At 35.2% G+C, this 24044-nt stretch overlaps 2 protein-coding genes across 2 annotated transcripts; both read right to left on the bottom strand.

The window, feature by feature from the left end:
* Positions 1-769: 769 nt before the first annotated feature.
* Positions 770-15373, bottom strand: LOC132064930 (presequence protease 1, chloroplastic/mitochondrial-like). The gene is made up of 19 exons (XM_059458105.1): positions 15057-15373; positions 14608-14791; positions 13758-13932; positions 13541-13673; positions 13278-13348; positions 12439-12522; positions 9238-9328; positions 7440-7960; positions 7161-7325; positions 6860-7078; positions 6648-6775; positions 5760-5949; positions 4229-4312; positions 4039-4136; positions 3410-3674; positions 3156-3318; positions 2885-3065; positions 2162-2233; positions 770-1238 (listed from the first exon to the last, which is right to left on the bottom strand). Exons 1-19 carry the CDS (start codon positions 15310-15312, stop codon positions 1097-1099), a joined length of 3222 nt encoding a protein of 1073 aa, XP_059314088.1. The 5' UTR covers positions 15313-15373; the 3' UTR covers positions 770-1096.
* Positions 15374-18781: 3408 nt separating this feature from the next.
* LOC132064929 (2-hydroxyisoflavanone dehydratase-like) lies at positions 18782-20722 on the bottom strand. The gene is made up of 2 exons (XM_059458103.1): positions 20192-20722; positions 18782-19530 (listed from the first exon to the last, which is right to left on the bottom strand). Exons 1-2 carry the CDS (start codon positions 20518-20520, stop codon positions 18915-18917), a joined length of 945 nt encoding a protein of 314 aa, XP_059314086.1. The 5' UTR covers positions 20521-20722; the 3' UTR covers positions 18782-18914.
* Between the last annotated feature and the right edge of the window lie 3322 nt (positions 20723-24044).

Here is a 24044-nt window from a genome sequence, read left to right as displayed (position 1 = left end):
TGCCCCTAGTGAATTGTTCACCATATATATATGGACATTAACGAGTGATTTGGATGTCCTGATTGACTTGTGACGCCAAATCATAATGTTAGGGCTTGAGAGTGAGAATCTAACCTCTATATGTAACTTATCTAAAAATTGACATATCAAATGTTGGACAAATTAATAACATTCTTGTCAAAATATCTTTACCTTTCAATATGTAATTATCGAATGACCATACCGAAATTTACCACGGCTTTGATTTACCGTATTGGACCGAACTTTCAAGATATTTTTCAAAAGCATTTGTTTTGAACCTAAGAATCTGTACCTCCCTTGCTCTGCAAGGTGGTATTCTATTTCAAAAGTTTAGAGGGGAGTAAGGGAATCTTTTAATTAGATGTGTAACATTCTGTAAATTAGTGGTGGCAATTTCTATCCACTTTTGCCTAATCCGCCCACCTTGCCTGTAATAAACCAGCATTCAACCGTCCATTTAAAATATGGGTCGACCCATTTTCAACTAGTCAAACAACAGGTCAAACCCATTTGGGTCTATCATACCCAGTTGTGCTAAAGTCGGCTGCATAACTCGTATGTCTTGTTTGAGACTGAGGCACAATTGTTGTTGTATAATTGCTTTATAACTTGTCCGCAGACCAAACAATGGCTAACCGTAAAATGTCACAGAAATAGTTTCTTTATAACCTGTAACAAGTTAATTTTACCATGAAAATGTAAACTGGAGTAGCACTATCTCGACATTCAAGCGACTTTTGTACCTTAATTAAAATCAGATAAATTGTTAAAAAACTATAATCTTGAAACTTTAAATACATGTGAAGTTTAAGTGGTTATTGGAATTATAAATATATCGGCACTAATTTATTTGCCATCCAAGCTTCTGTAAAAGCTACTACCGCATCTATGTTCTAAAGAAAAAAGAATTTTGTTTTCTTCCCCATTCTTGCCTTGATCTAGTCTTCTCTTCCCATTCTTGCCTTCTTTTTTCCTTTAACCCAAGATTTGAAGATTTTAACATCAAATAACGTGTACAAGCATTTTCCTTGTGTCCTAATGCTATGAGAAAAAAATTAAAGCACCTTGATCGGTATCACAGTGCTTTCTTGACTCTTAAGAAGTTGGAACGTTCCTTGTTGGCTGCCTCGACATCATCTGGTGATGCTACAGCAACAACCACCCCTTTATCTTTAACTGCCTCCATGACGTCTCCAAATTTCTTGAAATCATCCAGCCTATGAAGGAAAAGAAGCATGATTAATGGTAAGAAACTGCTATTTCACCAGCATAGAAACATAACAGCTTTGTAATTGCAAATTGAGAACAAATGTCCTGACACATTCTATATTGATCTTTCTATACATTGTATGCTGATCAACATCTGTATTGAGAATTACAGGACTAAGAGTTGTCTTCCATTGCTTATCTATGCTTTTATATACTTCATTAATCATTTACTAGGTCAAATGATCTCATCATCCCTAGCTTTAAAACGGAACATTTTGTCACAAGGAAAAGTGGCTTAGTAAATGAAAATGAAATAACATAACAAATCTTATCAAATAGGGCAAAGTTTACTCAACAGCCAGCAAATAGTAGCATTATCAAATAGACAATGTGAGTTCATGAAATAATAGATCATTTGCAGCAGCTCAGCAGTGCCGCATAGAAAAGCACCAACTATATATGTGTCATACATACCACATATGCAAACAAAATTCAGCTGAATTTGGTAGTGTTTAAATCTAGAAGAGAAAAAGAAATTAATTCTTGTCAACCAAGAAACTCATTCATATCAGCAAGAGAAACACCGGTTATATATATGTAGTACAACAACATACCCAGTGTAATCCCACAAGCAAGGTCTGGGGAGGGTAGTTAATACGTAGACCTTACCCTACCTTGGGAGGTAGAGGTTGTTTCCGATAGACCCTCGGCTCAAGGTAAAGTATTTCAAAGATACGTCATACCATATATGGAAACAAAATTGCACTTAATTAAAACTGTATCAACATCTAAAGAGAGAATTCATTCATATCAGCCAAGAGAAGGGGTGGCTATGGCATTTGCTGTTGCTAGAAAATAATGGTATTAACATTACTTGCACTCATACTAGGTCAATATTTATGCTAAATACAGAAAGGTTCAACACTTTTACCTTGTTGATAATATCTCCTCACGTCTCCTTTGTCTTTCTTCATTTGTTACTCCCAGTAAATATCGTAATAAACTGAGAGCATGAGTACACATCAATTAGATTCAATACAAACCAGTGAACATTTTATCAATACCGACGACAAGAAAATTCTCAATTAGCACACAGACTGGACTGAATATAAAGTCAAACTATCACTCTTCTCTCCAGAGATTATAGATTGAAAAGCAGTTAGACATTGGTATATATTAAAATAAACTCATTATCCAATCCTTATAGAAAAGAAAACTTTATTCTCGAACCAAAGCCAATTAATCTAGCATTTTCACTACATTTTGGTAGTTTAATTTCTTTTGCCTCTGTATTTTAACAGTTCTATAGACCACAACAATTTTAAAACAGATAAGAGCCTGACTAATCTGATAAGAAACAATATATGCAGCCTATAAGCACGTCCTGAAAAAGAAACATCGACAAGATATAAATGTGTGTATTACCAAACAGAACAACTATCATTCACAGAAATAAGAAACCCTTTACAAAGCACCCAACAGTACTAAGGTAAATACAGAATCAGGTTCAATATTGACAAGAAATAAGAAAGAAATTTTAGTTGCGAAATAATCAAGCTTTAAAGAATTAATAGTTAGAGAATGGAAGCATACTAAGATGTTCTTGCGATCAGAGAGTAATATGAGCACAGAATAGGCATAATCATCCACTTACCTACTGTATCCTTTGGCATCAGGCAACTGGTAAGCATCTACATCTCCAATAGTCCCAATAATTGCCTTTGTGAGTGCATCATCGTCCAGTTCAAGTTCTTTAAGAAAACTACTTGTTCCATCATACACATCAAGTGTTTTCAATAAATTTGGGTCTCGGTAGGATAAAAATGAGAATACCCCTGATGAACCGAAATATAAGACCTTAGCTAGAGAAACTTTGTACCTGAAAGTGCAACTTCAGATGAGATAAGATGAACACAAAATCGTACCTGAATGGGTGTCAAAACCACAAAATCCTCCATAAGCTCCACCACTAACACGTACACGATCCCACAGCCATGTATTACTTATATAATTAGAAATAACATAAGCACTGCCATTAAGCTCATAGCCAGCTTCATACAGATTAGCTGCTTTTCCAACATAATTCACCTATAAGAAGGATCCCTCAAAGTCATCACCTGAATTTTGACAGTGACTAGAGTTTAAAGTCAAAGAACAAAACTTTTAGGAGACAGCTAACCTGAGTAGGAACAACAAAAGCTTCATTTGAGCGAGACAATTGTGCATTCCAAGCAGCTGACTCCACTGGGGATGTGCTTGGAAGCAAATCAAGAAATTTGCTGATATGTTTCTCCGCGTTGGTGAGATTCTTCCCATTAGCTGTCAAATTTATCAGACACTCATTCTTAGAAAGTAAGGATTTTCGGATCTCCTCAAGGGATGAAGATATTTGGGGCCAATCGTTCTCAACTTGGCCTTCAAGACCCTTCAGAAATTCCAAGTAGCTGCAAACACAAAAAAAGAAAAAAGGAAGAGGTAAACTATTCTGTTCCAAATATTTACATTGTCCTTCTTCCAGTGAATGGAGGACGTTTAAACATAAGTCAACCTGAAACAGATAATTTATGGAAACCAAACACAGAGAGAACATCAGAAAGATAAATTTAAATCGGCCAACGCTGGCCAATCAGGATAAATATGTAGGTATAACCAGAGGGGTAAAAACATTGAAGATTGAAAAATTTATCCACCAACCATCATTGAGACAAAGTAACCAGAGGGGTAAAAACATTGAAGATTGAAAAATTTATCCACCAACCATCATTGAGACAAAGTCATTCAATATTAAAAGGACAAAAGTCATCTAACCTGACACCACCCATTTGTTCAGATATCCACCCGGCAGTGTTAAGCTTTGCACCCATCCTTGCAGCAGCAATGCTATGACCACTGCCTCTTAGTCGATTCTAGAACCAAAAGTTTATGGGAAAAAAGTTAGACAATACGTCGCGCAAATTCATTTACCATAGCTCTTCATGTTCCAAGACTTAAGGTATACCTCCATTCTCGATCTGCTTTGAGAAACAAAATTCTGGAAACGCTTTTGGTCATTAAGTTGGACATCTTGAAGAATGCGGTTCATCTACAACAAACAAATTGACAAGATCTTGTCTATAAAAAAAATGGTTCGACAACATTACTAGCTTCATAGATATCTACTACCACACCAAGTTAGAGCATCAATTAATAGATAGAAAAGGTTCATACTACCTTATATTCACTATACTAGCATGATTGATGAATTCAAATCATAAATTGGGGAAGCTAGGAGAAAAGACAATAAAGCAACAGTAGTTTTACCAAGACAAGGTCCATTAGTAGACCTTGGACTAATTTTCTACCAAGTAAATTGTCCTATACCAGATAACTATGACTGAGATTTACATGAAATCTTCATCCAGATTGCAACTATGACTTTATGATATTGTCTTCCTTCCTATGTTTTTTTTTCTCAAGGTTGTCTTCCTTCCTATGTTGGTATGAGAAATATGGTGCTTTGCTCCAAATCAAAGTTTAAACCTAAGACTTGAAAATGAGGAAGGTATGTCCTCTAGCGCTGCCACAAAATTACAACTTAGTATGGCCCTCATCTCCTCTTTTAAGATAGAACTCATAAATTGAACCATTAGGAAACTCTAAATATATCAGAAAATTGACATTAGCAGAGGGAGTAGTAGTGTTGTATCATGTTGGAAAGATGCATAAATCATTTAGCTCTCCCTAGAGGACATACCTTCCTAATTTTCAAAGGCCACATAGCAAACATGCTAGGCACAGGTTTAAGGATGGCATACACCGTCACAGTACTAGCTGACTAGCACTTAATCTAAAATTTACTTGATACAGTACTTAAACTAAAATTATAAACTGTACTCAGTTATACCAACCAGTGTTATCAAAAGCGAAAAGCGCGAAAAAAGCTCTAAGGTCAGCTAGGGCTTTAAGCGCGAAGCGCATATAAAGCGAGGGCTTTAATGAAAAAAGCGCAATGGTGCAAAAATACAAATATATATATGTTTAATCCAAGATTAATAATAATAAGCATGAATAACAAATATATGGACAAAGAAATTGTAAAAATATTAAGATAAAGTGAAATATCAATCATCTAGTGTCACCTCCTCAGAGAGGCTCATTGGCAAGGAAAAGTATGTCTTAGAGCCTTGATGACGACACTGAAGCGCACATAAAGCGAGGCGAAGCGCTCAACATGTTTTGAGCCTCGCTTCAGGGCTTAAGCGCGCTTAAAACGCGCCTTTGATAACACTGATACCAACTAAATGGAAATCTACACAAACATGATCATTTTCAGGAAATCTACATAAGCATGTCATGAATAGTAAAACTTAACAAACACCTTTTTCTTGTTTAATTTAACTCAAACTTTGACAGGTCCTTTGTCATCGCTACAAAGACCTTCAAACATAACATCACACCCCATTGTTCACACACAACAACATCACATCATGTTTCATGTAGCTTGGAAGATGACCATATACAGCTATCAATTAACAAAGAAAATGATTTACCAGGTTAAATAGATCCTCTGTACGTTGTGACATGGCTTTGCCTCGAACAATTATCTTGCTACATGGCTCCGCCTTCCCGCGGACTGATGAGGTGAAAGGATAGACTGATATACCTCCAGTTTTCCTTCCAATCAACTGGTTCAACTGCACAAAGTCTAAATCCTTTGTGCCCATTTCCAGCAGAGACTGACTGTTAAGAATTTTGCACATCAGAACCAAATAATCTTTAATTCATGAACTCACATCTCACTATTAAAAAAACTAGTCCACATAAGAAATACGGAAAGCGTGGACTTATTTGCGCAACTCCAATGGCTAAAAGATGCATTGGCCTATTATGATATAGAATACACTAACCAGTTTAAAAAAAAAAAAAAGAGGGATGCATTGGCCTATTAGATCATAACCCTGCTACTCATCATGTTGTAGCCAACTATCATCAGCTTATGATTTTAATTGCATAATACACAGTTGTCAAAAAGTTCTAAAGTAGAATCAACCTACCTGGACACACTTTTGAAAACCACAAAGTGTATTCTAAAGAGTGATGTGAATATGATACATAAGCTTCAAAATATAATGCGGCCAAAAACTAGAGACCACATGAACAAACAGGGACAGCCAAAGAAGGAAGGGAAATAACCACCACAACCGATCTACTGAACAAATTCTCGAGAAGTAAGAACCAAAGAAAGCAAACAACAAGGCCTTCATGAGTGTTAAATTTTACTATGTCATAGCCTATGGGTTCTAAGTTCATTTATTTCTACTTCGTTTGTCTCACTTCCCTATTAGAAAATTTATTTTTTATCCTTTTCTTTTTGAGAGGCAGGAGGAGTCACTGTATGATACATATTAATATCTAAGCAGTTCAGGGAAGCATATTACCAAAAAAGTGGGACCAATGGCAGCAGCTCTTGCTTCAATGAGCTCATGTTGAAGACAACTTCAGCATAAAGAACATCATTTGTGAAGAGGTCGTGCTGCAAAACTTTTACCCCATTGATGTCTCCAACCTACAACAAAAGGCGCAACAAGTTAAACTAGATGGAATCCATTAAACAAAATTAAAGCAAAGAAAACGAGTAAGTTATGGTTACCTCAGTTGGAACATGTACAGGTTCTCGAGGAATATCTTGTAGAGAGAGGCTGGGCACGCTCTTTAGGGCTTCTGGTGGGTCAGGAGTTTCTTGCTTTAACCGTAGCTCTTGTGTTGCCCGAGCCAGCTCAGCAAGATCCTCTTGGGTCATGCTTGCTTTAACTTTATCTAACGTCTCTTTTTCCATTTGTTCCTCACGAGATGCCTTCTCTCGGTCAGGCTGAAGAAAACAACACCCATATTTAACATACACAAAAAGCAAATCTTCTCAGAGAAAGCCAGTCAGCATTAATGATAATAACCTGCATCTCAACCGTTACACGGTGTGGATTTCTCAAGATGTATTGGTCAATTAAAGGAGCAAAAACAGCTTTGGAGCCTTCCTTAGCTATTCTAGCTTTCAGGGCGTCCAAAGGTTTCTGATACTTCAGTGGTTCAAATGGATCCATATCGTAAACCCATTTCCCCTGAAGAAACATCACAGTGAAAAACATAGCTCACTCTTTGCAAGAGAAAGGAAAAGGAAAATGTAAACGACGAAAATCAAGATAAATGATAGAGTTATGAAAGTTTTTTCGTACAATGGACCGGAGCATCAACGCTAAACCACGTGGGAATGAGCCAGTGTTATTTTCTCTGAGAGAAAATTCAATGGTATTCATTGATGCCTCCACAGCATCTGAATCAAAACCTTTCTCAGCTAAGCCTTCCAGAGTGCTCATGACCAATTCTTCAACCTTTTGAATGTTCTCTTCTGAGACACCCTTCAACCCAATGCTAAACTGAGGCTGAAGAAGCTCATCTTCAATTCCTCCACCAACAATAGCATCTCCTAAACCACTTTCTAGCAAGATCTTCCTCAAGGGAGAAGCTGGAGTCCCCAAAAGCAGATGATCCAAAAAACCTAGGGCAAGCTCAGTTTCTAAATCCAGTGGCTTGTCAGACAGCAGCCAATTAAGGCATACCATGTTCTTCTTTTTCAGGTCCCCATCTTCCCCAACAGGATATTTTTCTACGATCCTGACTGGCTCTGAAAATAGTTTCTGTGGTTCAACTCTTGACTCATGTGGAGCTGAACTGGCATCAAACATGTTCAAATACTCTGCATGCATAATTACACATATTATAGGAACATGAGATGCACCAGAGTTTTCAAGACAAGCTTCAGGGTTGTAAAATAAAACTTAAGGCACTACTGGTTAGAACAAACACAGCTAATACCATGTAAAATTTTCGCAAGTTTGTACGACATTTGATCAATATAATTGACAATTCAACTCGATTTTAGCATGTTATACTTCTTTATTTCCTTATAAAAAAATGTTATACATCTTTATTTCAATTTCTATTTCCTGTTCATTTTAACTTTTGGAGAACTCCCAGAATTTTGACAGCCAGCATAATACTCACAGAAAATAAAGAAAAAACACGTATATAAGCTCCCAGAAAGTACAGAAAGCGAGGCCCCCCACGTAGCAATAATATTTTTGGCAAATTCCATATGCCTTGACTTAAATCAAAAGAAAAAAAGGAAAACAAAAGCACTCCAACGTAAATTACTGACTATGAAGGGGTCTGATGACTGGCACTACTATACAACATCTGAGGATTTATAAAATTATGAGAGGAAAAAACCCAAGTACACAGTTAACAATGAGACACATAATAAAATAAATAGAAAATTGGAAACGAGCTTAACATCACCTTGAAGTTACAAATATTTCTTCCAGTGTGTTCTTGTTAATCTTGGTTGTACAAGAAATTACATACACAAAATAAGTAATGTAAAAATTTTCATGTCCCCTAAATTTTTAAAATTTTGAGTCATGATTCTATATATTTTGAGCTATGGGCATAAAAAAAAAAAATAACAAGGCCTCCGATAGGTGTAGCTTCCCCAATTTTTAATGACATGACCTTTGATAGGTGTAGGGAAAGTTTCTGACATTGGCATGTTAAGAATTTTGTTATTTCCAAGTTTCCTCTAACACATCAAAAAAAGTACAGAGAAACCCACAAGGGTGGCTCAGTTGGTTGAGCACGGGGCTTCCATAATGGAGGTCTCAGGTTCGAAACCCCCTACCTACGACAGCAGGGGATTTGCCTTCTGGGTCAAGCTCGTCGCACGGGGCTTGGCTAGTGCGGGTTACCTCTTCTGTGAGGTTTGCGAGCTATTGCACAAGAGCGGGGTTTACCCTATGCGCACCCAAAGGGTAGCGGCTGCGGGTTCCCTTGTCATAAAAAAAAAATAAAAGAAGTACATGAAGTAATGAATATCCGAGAAAAACCCGCTCGTTCAAGAAGGATACCTAGTATAGGCAAACACTATGAATTAACACCATTCATGCTCGAAATTGTAAGAGGTAAACGAATACGTACCACTTAAGATCCGCAGACGTTCATTTGGGTCATCATCTCCATAAAACCATATCCTTGCATTACTGGGATGGTAAAATTTCCTATGGAACTCCTGCAAATATATAGACATAGAAAACAAACAGTCTCGCTAAGAGGCTAAGGAATCAAAATCTTAGTAGCAGAATTCCAGACATATGTTAATTAATTAGACACGACTACTCTCCCTTTTGCCAGCATTACCACGTACTAAGTGTAGTTTGAAAGAAATTACGAGAGATTGATGCATCACCAACCTATATGAATAGTACATATTCATCAATAAACTGTAGTGGTCTAATTGTGAATTTTCTTTTTGATCCCTTGATGCAACCATATATAGAGCTCAAATATAATACACAATATTTGTCCATGTGTAAAAAAGCACCCACTTTAAGGTCTTATTTCTTTCAATAATTTAACTTTAAACATTTTAAACGTAACACTAAAGATTCTAACAAGCCCTTCTCAAAGTCTAGGTCGAGAAATCAACTTGTATTACTTATTCTGGAAACATAAATGCTACCACAATGGATGATGGAAACTTGCGTGAAAGTCACCATCTGAACCCCGCAGGAGAAGCCTTGGTCGTTGAAATTTCACAGAAGGTTAATGTCTTAAAAATTATCAGAAATAATAGACACCGGAGAAGACGTAAGGTGCTACCAAATCAGCCATCAGAAAGATAAAGAGAGGTAAAACTTGGGCCAGGAAGTAGCATAAGACCATTTACTAATAGCTGAAACTTATTTAAATATCTACAACGATCACAGAAATTCTAAAACTATGTGCATGAGAGGTTAGAAGATTTTAATTGAATACAAGACACATGTATTGGCAACAACAACAACACACCCAGTGAAATCCCACAGTGTGGCATCGAACATAACACATATGATATTGTCCAGTGTAGGGCAATGTCCAATTTAAGAACTTAACTCTGCTTATAACTAAACAATCTAGGGAATACTAATACCTAACATTCTAGCAATCAACGTAACCTATAAACCAAATTTCATTTTTGCCCAATCAATGACAAGGAAATCACTAGAATGGCCAAGGTAATTCTTTCCTAAGCCCCAAGTACTGACAGCTTACACTTCAAACCATGATTTCATGTCCTTCTAGGTGTTGTCAAAAGCAAAGCATAGAAACACCAAAGTTAGCTATTAGTCTACTAATTGGTAACAGTCGTGTTAGTTAAAAAAGGCCTATATGAAGAAAACATACACACATGCACACCCACAATGCTAAAATTAACTATACTAAAAACAATTATCTGGGCAAAAGGATTGACGAAACTACTCATGCAAAACATGTGAAGTAAGGGCAGGGGCAGCCAGGGTCCAGGGTCCAGGGAAGGGCCGCACCCCAAGGGGTGTGATGTAGACAACCTACCCTAATGCAAGCATTAGAGGTTGCTTCCACGGCTCGAACCCGTGAGGCCGCGACCTATAAGTCACACGGAGACAACTTTGTCGTTGGTCCAAGGCTCCCCTTCATATGAAGTAAAACCATGTTAGCTAAACTCAAAAACTATTTTAATTCTTTTATTAATTATAAGAATAAATAGTTTTAACCTCTATTCAAATCTAGTGGCTAGATTTCTCACACCAACTTCAAATATCTCTAGCAACTATTTGATTAATTTTATTAAGAATAAGTATGTCACTTCATCAATCTCAATGCAGGGTCTGTGGGTTAGTTAGCTAGCTTGTGTAGAGACGCACACCTTCGTCTTAATGCATGGAAGGAAGTGGTACCTCAGCGGAGCAAAATGTCCAACTTTCACTATGCCTGATACTTGGGACAATACTTGGCCTTGGAAGATAATTTGGAAAACGAAAGCTCCAGTGAAGGTAGCTTGTTTAGGATGGACCGCAACACGGGGAGCATGTTTAAATCAAAACAATTTGCAGAAGAGGGGTTTTTCTTTGTGCAACAGATGTTACTTATGTGAAGAGGACCTGGAAACAGAAGATCATCTTTTTCTTCACTGCAGGTTCTCTAGACAATGTTGCGAACTATTTCTAAACCTACGTGGCATCCTATGGGTAATGCCCAGAGATGTAAGGAGTTTAGTAGAAAGCTGGAAATTTCAAAGGGTTCCCAGGAGACTGAAGCAAATTTGGAAGACCATCCCACTTTGCATTTTTTGGACCTTATGGCTGGAGAGGAATAAAGCATGTTTTGAAGGGCGTAGGATTCACATCTCTAGAGTCAACAATAAATGCTTGCATAATCTGTTTTTCTGGTGTAATAACAATCTATTAGTTAGTATGGATGGACCAATACATGAATTTTTTTAGACTTGTTAGGAGGGAAAGAGTAATACCTTGTTTGCTTGGTCTTTGTATGAATCCTGCTTCCTTTTGTACCAGCTTGGTACTTTTTAATAAAATCTTACCTTATCAAGAAAAAACTATGCATGATATCAATGTTTAAGGACGCCTTTAACAACAGTGATCCTTCTAAGAGACTCAACGAATATTTGAGTGATATTTCTACCTTGTGTGGCCCAAAGCATGTTACTAAGCAATTCATATGTGAAACTTATGGTGTCTCACCTTAAACATTAAAGCACACGGTCCCTAGGGTCTCCTCTAATTTCTGACTAGGGAGTTCAAAACCGACAAAAAGCAAGAGGGCAACAGTATGATGGAAGAACAACCACATCTGCACAACTTGATTATAGCATGATGACAATACAAATATGATGGCCGTTTAATTGTGCATGGAGCATATACAAGCCTTGGCATAACTTGTAAGCAAGAGTGAATCCATTGAACATCATAACTCTAGCTTCTAGCATATAGGCTTTACTTCGGAAGCTACAAGATGTCAGTTAACAACATAAGATAATGATTTATCAATCACCGAAAGGCAGCAGCTAAGGATTTCTCTCTGCATGTCAAAATGCCGGTATACTTATAATAAATCCATGGAACATTTGTATACATGAAGCATATAACACAACCACAGACAATTATGGCCCACAGTTTTCAAGAACATCCAAATTCAACTAAACACCTCACAAGAAACATTGGGAAGTATTATGAAGCAATGGGGATCCAAAAGTTGACATAATTAAATCATGATGATTAGTCGTGTGATAACAAAAACTTGTGAATTTTTTTAACTTTATAATCCGTGAGCAAGAAAACTAATGTGAAAGAGACTACCAACCTTAAATTCCTCAAAAGAAAGGCTAGGAATTACTTGTGGGTCACCGCCACTATCAACACCATAGGTATTGTCAGGAAAAAGCGCCTGTAGAAGAAATAGGTCACTACTTATAAAAACAATAGTATGGTACAATATAACACTACTATTTTGTGGAAGAAACCCATGAATTGAACTACTGAATAAAGAAACCTCTGAAGTGTATTGGCATCATCAAATTATATATCCACCTCTCACATGAATTATTAGCCAAGTAGACATCTTTCTGATGTGCTCATTGAATTACCACAAGATTTAGCATTCCATAACTTACTTTCCAAGCATGACCTTAAGTAAAAATGACAATATAAAACAAAGTACTTCACCTTGAAATATGCACAAAACATTTCGTTAAACGCATACAGTTATTCATTGTTCTTTTATCCTTCTGAGTCCACTTTATTTGTTGAGCTCATGCACGAAACTATTTTTTGGCCTTTAGGCTCTAAACCTTGTTATCATCTACAGTGATTACATGCTTGATATGTGATAAGATATTAACTACTCCAGTGAGGCGCCATGTAATCAGGACCTGGGAGGATTTTAAATTAATGAATGAGTTAAAATTGGATTCCGTTCATTGACAGCACTTCTAAAGCAAATTATCATCAATTATATCCAGTCAATAACAACCTTATTATCTAATATAAACATTCAGCAATAAAAATCAATCCTATCCACATACTCACAAAGAAATAAGAACATTTAAACAAATAATCAGTTTGTCAGCCCTCATACAAATGTTTGATAACAACCTTAATTCAGAGAAAAACCAAGTCAGTCAATAAGTGTGGCATCCATACCTGCTGGGAAGTTCGGCCCAGTAGATTATCAGGCTGAGAATAAACTCCTTTCATCTCATTGAACACAACCCCTGAAGTTTTATACATAAAAGCTTTTGTAAGATATGCAAGGACAAGCTGCAGATGCACCACTATCGATGGGAATCAAAGAAGAAGGAAAAAAAGAATTTGTTCAAAGACGCTACTAGAACATTGATAAAAGCACAAGAAAAAGAAGTTATCACAGGAGAGTAACAGAAATTCAAGAGGCTTCTGAAGGAAACCTTTAAAAGTTATGTCGTCTGAGGGGTCATTCAGTTCATAATGCCAACCCTCTTGTTGAAATGTTTGGAAATCCTCCACACATTTAGGGAAAAAGACAGCATCCAAGTATACATCAACCAGGTTGTAGAAATCCTGTTAGGAAGAGGTAAGCATCTATTAGATGGAAAGCAAACTTTAAGTTCCATAATGATGTTCAACATGTAATGCTGTCTTCACCTTTGTATTCGTGGATGCCACAGGGTAACATGTCCTATCTGGATATGTGAAAGCATTCAGAAAAGTGTTCAAGCTTCCCTTCAACAGTTCAACAAAGGGTTCTTTCAAGGGATACTTTCTTGAACCACACAGTACACTATGTTCCAATATGTGAGGAATTCCAGTAGAATCTTTCCTGCATTAACAATAAGTGATGAGGCACAGGCTGCCACTCGTTTTCCATAATGCAAACCGCAAGCATATATATCAAAATCTCGTTTTCCATGGGCAAGTAGCTCTTGCTTTATACTGCTCTGTTTCATTAATCTAAAAGATAAAGAACTTGTTAAAGAATATATTCTTGATGTAATTTTTTTTTAATGACAAGGGAACCACAGCCGCTACCTTCCTTTCGGGTGCACACAAGGTAAACCCCCGCTCATGTGCAATAGCCCGCAAACCACACAGGAGAGATAACCCGCACTAGGCAAACCCCGTGCGACGAGCTCGACCCAAAAGGCAAATCCCCTGCTGTCGCATGGGGGTTTCGAACCTGAGACCTCCATTATGGAAGTCTCATGCTCAGTCAGAAACCATGTTTAATTAAGTAAATACGCTCATCAGCCACATTGGCTGATAGTAATCCATATAAGCATAATTATAAGACTAAGATAAACTTACGGAGGCTCCCAAGTAGCTATCGATTTGTACTGATTTGTTTCATTACTCAAAAAAGTTAATGAACTTGTCAAAAAATATATTCTTAATGTAATTTTACAGTCATACCATGTTTAACCAAGTATTCTCATCAGCCACATTGACAGCTAGTAATCCACATAAGCATATAACTATAAGACAAAGATAAACTTACGGAGGTGTCCGTAGAACAATGCCAAAGACCTTATTCTCATCGTCATTCGAGACCGACATTACTTCGGCACCGGTTTTCTTGTGTTTATACAAAACAGCTTTAGATTTACACTCATCAATAAACTGCTCCGATACTTTCTCAAACCCAAATTTCTCAGCAACTTCATCGTCAGCACCAAGAAACTCTAAAAATTGAAAAACAAGAAACAACGTCAAATTCAATCACATAAGACATAGTTTGGATTCCGAGAGTCAAACAAGAAAATCTTTCACCGTCATTTATTCGTATGTCCTTTAAATATTTTAAATTATTATAAACTCTTGTGACATGTAGTATTTTTTTTGGTAGTTTCTAAATATGTAAATTATTTTTCAAGAAATTTAAAGATTGTATATCCGAATCCACGGTCAAAGTTTGACTCTTGAAATCCGAAGGCAGGTGAGTACTACCTTGAGATGACTGAGGGGCAGAAGTGGCAATAGCTCGAACAGAGAGAGGGTAGAACTGTCTTTTCAAGTTGATTGAAGTAGATATGCCACGTACGTTGCTGCTTCGGAGAAGTGAACGACGGCGGTGAAGGTTGTGGAGTAAACGCTGCCGTTTAGCAGAGTAAGAAGCGAGACTGTGTGAAGAGCGTGAGAAGATTCTAGAGAAGGCGCGCGTGGAAGAGGAAGACAGAGAGCGTAGCAACACCGCCCTCTCCATTGATGATGACTTGTGTGAGGAGAAAGAAGTGTGCGTTTGTAGTGTGTGGAGGATGGGGTTTTGGGTTGAGGGGGAAATATAGAAATATCGAATGGGGGGTTTTAGTGGCGAACGGTCAAAAATGAATTTGGTTTCGTGTTTCCCAAAACTGTTTTCTGTGGAGAACTATTAGGCCATTTTGCAAGCTTCCCTGCCTCCCAAATTAGAGGGGGAAATAAAAAAGAAACGGTTATTCTTCAATTTAAGCAACATAGATTTTTATGATTAATTTTTTTCGACTTTTGAATCAAAATTATATTTAGTATAATTAGATTGATTGGTCGAAACCTTTTTTTATGGTAAAAGGCGAAGGTCGACCTTATTATTCAATAAGTTTTAAAAAATAAAATACTAGTGGCTTAAGATATTTTGATTATCAAAAAAAAAAAAAAAAAAAAAAGACTTGTGAACGAGATCGAGCTAGTAAAATTCTAAAGTAAGATGATGCATCACACCATAATTAGTTATTTCTTCCCTCTTGTGTATTGTTTTTAAGCGGTGTTTATTAAATAACCTAGGTTACTTACGAATTCAAGACCTTTGTGTTTTGTCTTACCAAATGTTATACCTGTCCCTTATCGATTGTGAAAAAAATGTCAAATGAGTTTAAAAAGTCCTAAACGACAACCATAAGATTTTTTATCGGATGTTCATATTTTTTTTCACAATTTCTAACTCTTTCTATCGCTCTGGACTTCTCTATCTCAATTCAACACATGTTGCCCCTCTAGGCTTCTCTCTCATTTTTTTAAAATCAACCCACCGAGTCACTGGCATACTGCACAGTCTACTCATTAACATGTTGAGCCTAATATAAATATCTCTTTATTCACTTCAGGACTGTTTTCGTTAAGTCTCATAATTTACTTCAAAAAATGGTAGGAAAAAAATATATTTAATCCTACTATATAGAACTAATCGAGGTGTGGTAAGGTGGTACAGACACCACGATTATTAACCTAGTCCTCTAATAATAGGTTACAAGATAGGGAGTGAAAAAAATGTTACATTTGTCCCTCGTCAGTTGTTAGAGATATCCAACTGGATTTTGATTGATTATAATTATATTATATGTTATCTTAAGCTTTGAGTTAGATGTTTAGATTCTTTCACGTGTTAAAGAATGTGTTGGTGAAAATACAATAAATTATCGTTGAAAAGTAAAATAAAAATAAAGAAAAAAAAAAAAAATTCACGCCGAAGCGCAAATATTTGTCTCTCTCTAAGTAGATTCGAGCCACTGCGGTAGAATCTTCGGGCATTCAAAGATTAATAATCCTAACTTGTCCCCTTCAAGATACAGCAGCCTGACAATGTCATGTGACTCGAACAACTTCGTAACTAGCTGTTGCGTCCAAAGCTTCACCAAAAAAAAAAAAAAAATCCTCCTTCGATAAAGTAATACCTATTTTTAAGAATAAATTGTACCTATTTTTAAGAATAAATTGTAGACTTAGAATGTTTCTCTTTGTCTCAACCCTCTATTTCAATACACCGACCTCAAAATATAAACACAAGACAATGTTCTTTTTTCATCTACAACATAATACTTCTCATCTCCTCAACTAAAGGAAGTAAACATCCTTTATATAGGTGTAAGATTTCTTCCATATAGTAAATGTCAAGATACAGGATAATAATTTGAGGTGTAGTGGGTTAATTAGTAGGAGAACATGTCATAGTAGCTACATGGGTTACAAAGAATAGTGTAGGAGAAAATACAATTACAATTGAAAAATAAAATGAACAAAATAAAGTATCTCCGGGTTAAGGTGCGGATATTTCGCTCTCCTTAAAGAGATTCTTGAAGGATACAACAGCCCGACAACGTGTACAAATCAACAAACACTGGACAAGATGTTGAGCCCAAAACTTCACCAAAAGAACACCTTCCTTCAACTAAATAATACTCTCATTTTTAACTCACCTTTTCATGCACTCCATATTATTTACACACTACAAAGGTAAGGTTCATGACTCTGTTTATACATGAAGAAATTCATTCTTGAAATGAATTGGAAGAGAAGTAAGGTCATAATGTGGGTAGATAATAGAAGAATAATGACATGAGTTACAAGATATAATGAGGAAGATTGTGGATGAATAATTAGTTAGAAGTTACACGAGCTAAAAAAAATAATCAATGGTCACTATCTTCCCACTAACGAGAATGAAAATAACATATTTTTTAATATTAAAATGCTTACAGGAACCAACAAATAATGAACATTTTCTCCACTTTATGTCTATTAATATGTCATGCACTTTAATATTTTAACATTGAAATGCTTCTAACTACAATAAAATGATATAGTTGCTCCTTATCCATAGTGAAATGTTTTCTAAAAGGGTTTAAATGGCCATAACTACACATATTTCCTAAAATTTAGGTGGAATGCTCAAATTCTTTTACTTGATATCAGAGCCAAATTTTGATGAGATCGTTTGGACAATTGTTTCTTTTCCTTTATATTCTATGTTTTGGACTTCTCTCTTAAATTATCTTGTCAAGACACTAACATTGCTCTATATACACTCATTAACTTATCAATCCATTAATATTTTAGTATAACTTATTAAACGACAATGGATATAGTAGTTTTATACTCATTGAAATTTTATTATTCGATTTCTTATAAAGTAAAGCTACACTACAAATAGTAGAGTAGTTGAAAATTACTAGTCAAGTTTGTATTATTGTTAAAGTATATCTCAACGGGATGAAACTTTCGCAATAGACTTGTTTCGTGACTAAACAAAATTAGGATTTGATTTTGAAAATGTAGGAAGAACAATATTGTCTTCGAAAGCGCTTTGGTGCGGTTTTATCAACTACAAATAACAGTGGGGCATGCGGGAAAAAATAACAGTGAGGCTTGCCCTTTCCGCTAGTAAAGTAATTCTGGATTTTTTTTTTAGTAACAACTAAAGATTTTAAGTCAATTCGAATTTGTTAATTTCACCCATTTAAAAAGTGATACCTACCATTTAAATTTTCTCGTCCAACCAGTTTCAACATTTGGAACGAGAAGTTACCATTTTAGCACTTGCATGAATGACCAATCTTTGTAAACAGAAGGAAGTTTGTGACTTTGTGTCACGAGGCTAAGCGGAATTTTGAGACAATTACACGTGCTTGGTTAAAAAAAACATTAGAAAGTTCCTACCAGGGATAATTAGAGTCGATAAATCTTTTTACCAACTTACACGTGTTGCTCCTTTCGGTCAGCTAAAGTCGACAGATTTCAATTAGATAAAAGGAGTAGTAATCAGTAATTGTCATTAAGCAATGACACTTGAATTTGTTTTTTTTATTTTTTTTTATTTTTTATCGTACCGGATGACTCATCAATAATTACGCTTAAGTTTTAATTGAAACAACTGAAAGTGATCAAACTTTTAACGTCAACAAGATTAAACAGCCACACAATTAAAAGGAACGAAATATTAGCTCAAATTGAATTTAACAACGGAGAAACATATAGATATTTTTCTTTATTTCTTTTGTTCCCATAGTAGCACAGCGGACAATAACAACAATCTAAAAATGAAAAAGACCATGATTAAAACTTGGACTGATTAAAGAAAGAGACCAACTTTTCCAACACACTCACGGCATTTTCACTTGTAGGAGCAAACAAGTGAAACACATGTTCCTCATCCTTAATTTCCACAAACTCCACTGTACCCCGCCACCCACTCTTCTCCAACGCCTCCTTATAATAAAATCCCCTAAATCTCAACACATCTTTTCCGGCAACATAAACAAGTACTTTGTCACACCCTAAACTAGACAAATTCGGATCCTTTTCCGGGTTTATCAACGGGTCATCTAACCCGGGGCTTTTAGGATGAATAAAATTCCACAGCTTCTCAATGTAATTTTTGGCACCCAAGTTTTCTGCCTCACCGTCAATCAAATCCTTTCCCCAGAAAAATGGACAGGCAAGGAAAACACCATCAAGTTTGATTCCATCCAATTTTTCCGACCCGACCCGAATTGCTAAATTGTGTGCGATGTTAGCACCAGCGCTATCTCCCCCAAAATAGACCCGATTGAAATCAGCATGATCAATTAGCCATGGCTCATTACCATCACATTTGGCATGTGAAGCGACCCAGTTGAGAGCTACCCATGAATCTTCATAAGCTATGGGTAATGGGTACTCCGGAGCTAACCTGTAATTAGAGTTGTCAAAATTAGCCCATAAAATAATAACTTACGCAACTCGTCTAAGTTGATTCGCCATTTACTAGCTCAGTTTATTTTAGACTAACTCATTTCAGCACATCAAAATTTGGGCTGATATTTAATCTAAATTAATTTATGAGAAATTTTATCAAAATATGTTCAATTTATTTTTTAAAATTTGATATGTTATAAATATCTATAATAACAATAATAAAAAAATCTATTAGTGCTAAAAAGTTACTATTTCTGTCTCAATTATGTAATACACTTTTTTTTCATCTATAGGCATTGTAAAAAAAATACATTTATATATTTAAATTAATTTTTAACACAAAAATACATTTATATATTTAGAATTTAACAAAAGTATATATATAACTTTATTTTAGACCATAAGTATAAAAAAGATCATAAATTTCAACTTTTTTTTTTCTCTCTTATATTTCGTGGCTAATAAATCCATATCACATGAATTGGGGAGGGAGTAATACTCATAAAAGAACAAATAAAGCGTTCAAAATTTAGTAAAAATTGGAGGGTGGAATTTTAACCTGTTTTTTAGCCTATTTCAATCTAAAATAACTTTTGAACGGATTATTAACTCAGTCATTCTGGCCCAATCAAATTCAGCTCAACTGACACTCTTACCTGTAATTAACAGAGACGATTACAACTTTTGCTTCAGTTGCTACCATACTAAGATGCTTGTGATATGTAGGTGAAGAAGCAGATTCAATTACAAAGCCCCCACCATGAAAGTAGACAAAAAGGGGAATTTTTTTAACCGGATCGACATTTTTGGGCAGGTAAAGTCTTGCTGATAGGTTAATTTCTGGATCAATTACAACGTCTTTGATTTGTACTCCTGTTTCAGGATCTAATTCAGCTGGGACAACACCTTCGCCCATCAGCCTTTCGATTCGACCATCACTGTAAACTCTAATCAATGGGAAAAAGTCATGTTGTATTTCTGCCATGGTTGAAAGCTAAGTTGCAGTGGAAGGTTAGTATACAAGTGCGGTGGTAGGTACTTTTGAAAAAGCAAGAATTGGGTATTGGTAAATTCTTGGTTGTTTGTCTTTCTAGTAATTTTATGTTCCAATTAGAAGACAAAAAGAAAAGGAGATGGAGGTTAACATGCAAAGATTGATTAGCATGTCAGAAAATGAATGTTAGCAAATAATTCTTTCTTTCGTTATCACTCAACAGTGATTAGATATTTATTAAAAATAAAATTTAAACATTTAGAAGAAGTACTATAAATAATAGAAATATTTTATAAAATATAGGAGTAAGAAAATTTGTAGTGAAACAACACTGACCAATTCATCAAATAATATGACGTCTTCTCCGGTTCGAATAATATCACTAAACAGTTTCTAAAGGAATTATTTATTAAATGAAAACTTTATAAACCAAAAAAATAAGATTGCTTTAAAATTATTTTTTTTACCACCATACATTATAAACAATTCAAGTGAATAGAATTTCACGCGACATTTTAAACAAAATCTTATAAAATCAATCAAACACTCAAAAAAATAAAGCAATTTTCGGCAACTTATATAAAATGGGTAATAAACAAAATTCTGTAGTGAAAGAGACTTTTTGGTCCTCACTGATTCTCTTCCTCTTCAGACGTCCACGACTGTTCTCTCCCTTTTTTTGTTTTTTGTTTTTCCCTAAGATTTGGACGTCTGAAATAAGTCAGTAAGATTGGTTTAAAAAAAATTGTACCACCATATATACAAACAATTCAAGTGAGCACAGCCCATACATCACGCGACTAAGGGTGCTCATCTGCTAGATATAATATTTATTTATAGTGTATGGGGTTTAATTTGGACAAAAGCCAAGGACTATTACGAAAGAATAATTAGCAAATTTGTAGTAGTAGTACACTTGTTAATTAATATCTTAATGCTGTGGTCCTAATAAGGCCAACTGCTTGTGGCTTGTAGAGTAAATTCCCTAAAAGGTTACTTATGTTTTGAGAATTGCCTACTAATATCACTTATATTTTTTTGTTGGGTATAATATCAACAAATTATCATGTAATTTTATTTTATTTTTGAAACACACAAAATTCTTTTTCTCTCTTAGTTGTCATGTCATGTCACATTAATTTTTTTTTTTAAATTAATAAATTTATTTATGATGCACAAAAAAAGTGTGTTAACAATAGTTTGGTAACTCTTTTTTTTTAACCAATGTATCTTATACTTATCTAGATCCGTTAAAATCATCAAAGAAGTGTAACTTTATCTCACTTGTTCATTTTTATACCCATTTAGATCCAGTTAAAAGCATCAAAGAAGCAGTGATTTTTTCTCACTTGATATTCCACAGAGTAGAGGAGATAATTCACCTCTTATTTTCTTGTTTTAAAGATAATTCACCTCTTTAGAGGTTGACTCTAATACAGTTCAGTAGTTGTTAACACTTCCAGAGTTACTTAGCCTAGACATATTGGTAGTAATTAATACTCTACCAATTGTTTTGACACCTGTAGTAATTTACAATAATATTAGGTTTTAGTTTGATACTTAAGACATCGATTGATATTGAACTTCATTATATTTGTGTTTTATTTCATTCTTACGTGAGTTGCCTTTTTAGTGTTATAAATGTTTAGTTGCCTCTTACCGCGATAGGCAACTTAATCCGCTCATGATGATAAATGTTTATGTAGCTTGATTTTTCACATGTTTTCTCTCTTCTGTGGCATATGAACAAGTGAGAAAAAGTTACGCTTCTTTGATGTTTTTCAACGGATCTAGATAGGTATAAGATACATTGGTTAAATGGGTTTGGATTGAGTTGGGTTAAAAGGGTGGTATGAGCTAAATAAATTTGTTATTAAAAAAATTAATGTGACAAGACATCCGTCGTTGGTGGTGTTGGAGTTCGCCGGAGAACTAAACTCTGGCGATGGCTGGTGGGTGCTCCGTTGTTTGGTGGTGTTAGAGTTAGTTTTTGTTTAATATTGTATAATAGTGTATATGAGTGTATACACACCTCTTATACACTGTTATACATTTTTAATAAAAGTGCAATTCTTATTCAAAATCAGTCCAGATCTATGTATATTCACATATTGTATAATTGTGTATAAGTGCATATTAATTTTCGTGTATAATATTGTAAAATTATTTTTTTAACGTATATATCACATTATATCATGGACTTTGAAATTTTTAAATAGGTTTTGCATTGTATAAAAGTACTTTTTGGCTATATTTTTGCAATGTAAGTCAGCCAAGTGTATATTTATGTCAAATAAAACAAAAACAAAAGGGATGTGGATTTTCCTTTCCACTTAAGAAGTTTGATCTGTTTTCGAAATAAGTGTATCTCTACTTTGTTTTAATCATACTTTAAACTTCTGAGAAATATTTTTTCAAAAAACTATTATCCAGACGGAATTATATGTTATCCTCCTTGCATGGAACATTGGTCAATTGGTGGATGAACTTAATTCCCCGTGGTATACTACCAAAGGTTATACCATAAAGGTTGTGGTGGGATAGTAACTATTCTTTACCTTAATCAAACGTCTCGGATTCGAACCCTAGGAATGAAGTAGTTTTCAGTAGGCAGCACATTACTCTACAAAGTAAAACTTATGGTGCAAATCTAAATTAGTCCAATGGGAAACCAAAATAATTCCTCATTGACATTTCACATTTGATGATGAGTCCTGATCCTCCCGAGTCCTGGGTATGCGGCGAAAAGAGTACTAAAATATGACTCCTGGCATATTTGAGACTTGAATGCACGTTAACTTTATATCCATAAGAGAGTAGAACTAAAATATGACTCCAAACAGAAATCTAGAATGATAAGCAAGGTACATCATAAACTTATCTTGTCTTGTGTAAAAGTAATATCAGCCTTATACTCTTCAATTACTCTTCCATAGTTCCATTACTGTAGGCTTTCTTTATAAACGTTTACCCAGTATAACGAACTCTTGGGATATTCAGCTAAACATAGAAAAGGAAAAATAAGAAGATTACTTAACCATGTGAAGACCTGAAAAGAATAAAGAAACTCATAGAAAGAAAGTATTATTTATTTATCTGAAATTGGAATCTCAAGACTATAAACAGATTCTTTAATTTGAAGAATCTCTAGACTATAAATTGTAGTAATTGTTACCACCTGTTGATTTGAACTCCCCCGTAGAATTCTCCCACTTTCCAGGAAACTAATGAGTATCTGAATTTTACATATATGTTCTTAAGATGAAAATGAAATGTTAAAATTTCACCAGCTATTTGGGGCACGAAGTTTCCATTAGCACTGAACTTTGGACTACTATTTTATGTGCTGCTAGCATTAGTGCTATCTACTACTCCACTACACATGCCACAAGCTTATATAATTAGCCAATTTATCTACTCAAATATATTGCTCATATATACTGAAATAGTTATGATGGCGTTAATAGATCGAGTTAGCACGATAAGATCATGCCCAATTCATTGCCGATCATAGA

Source organism: Lycium ferocissimum, chromosome 7 (assembly GCF_029784015.1).
Source record: "Lycium ferocissimum isolate CSIRO_LF1 chromosome 7, AGI_CSIRO_Lferr_CH_V1, whole genome shotgun sequence".
NCBI lineage: Eukaryota > Viridiplantae > Streptophyta > Magnoliopsida > Solanales > Solanaceae > Lycium > Lycium ferocissimum.
The sequence above is the reverse complement of the archived record's forward strand: the minus strand, read 5'-3'. Positions and strand labels throughout refer to the sequence as shown.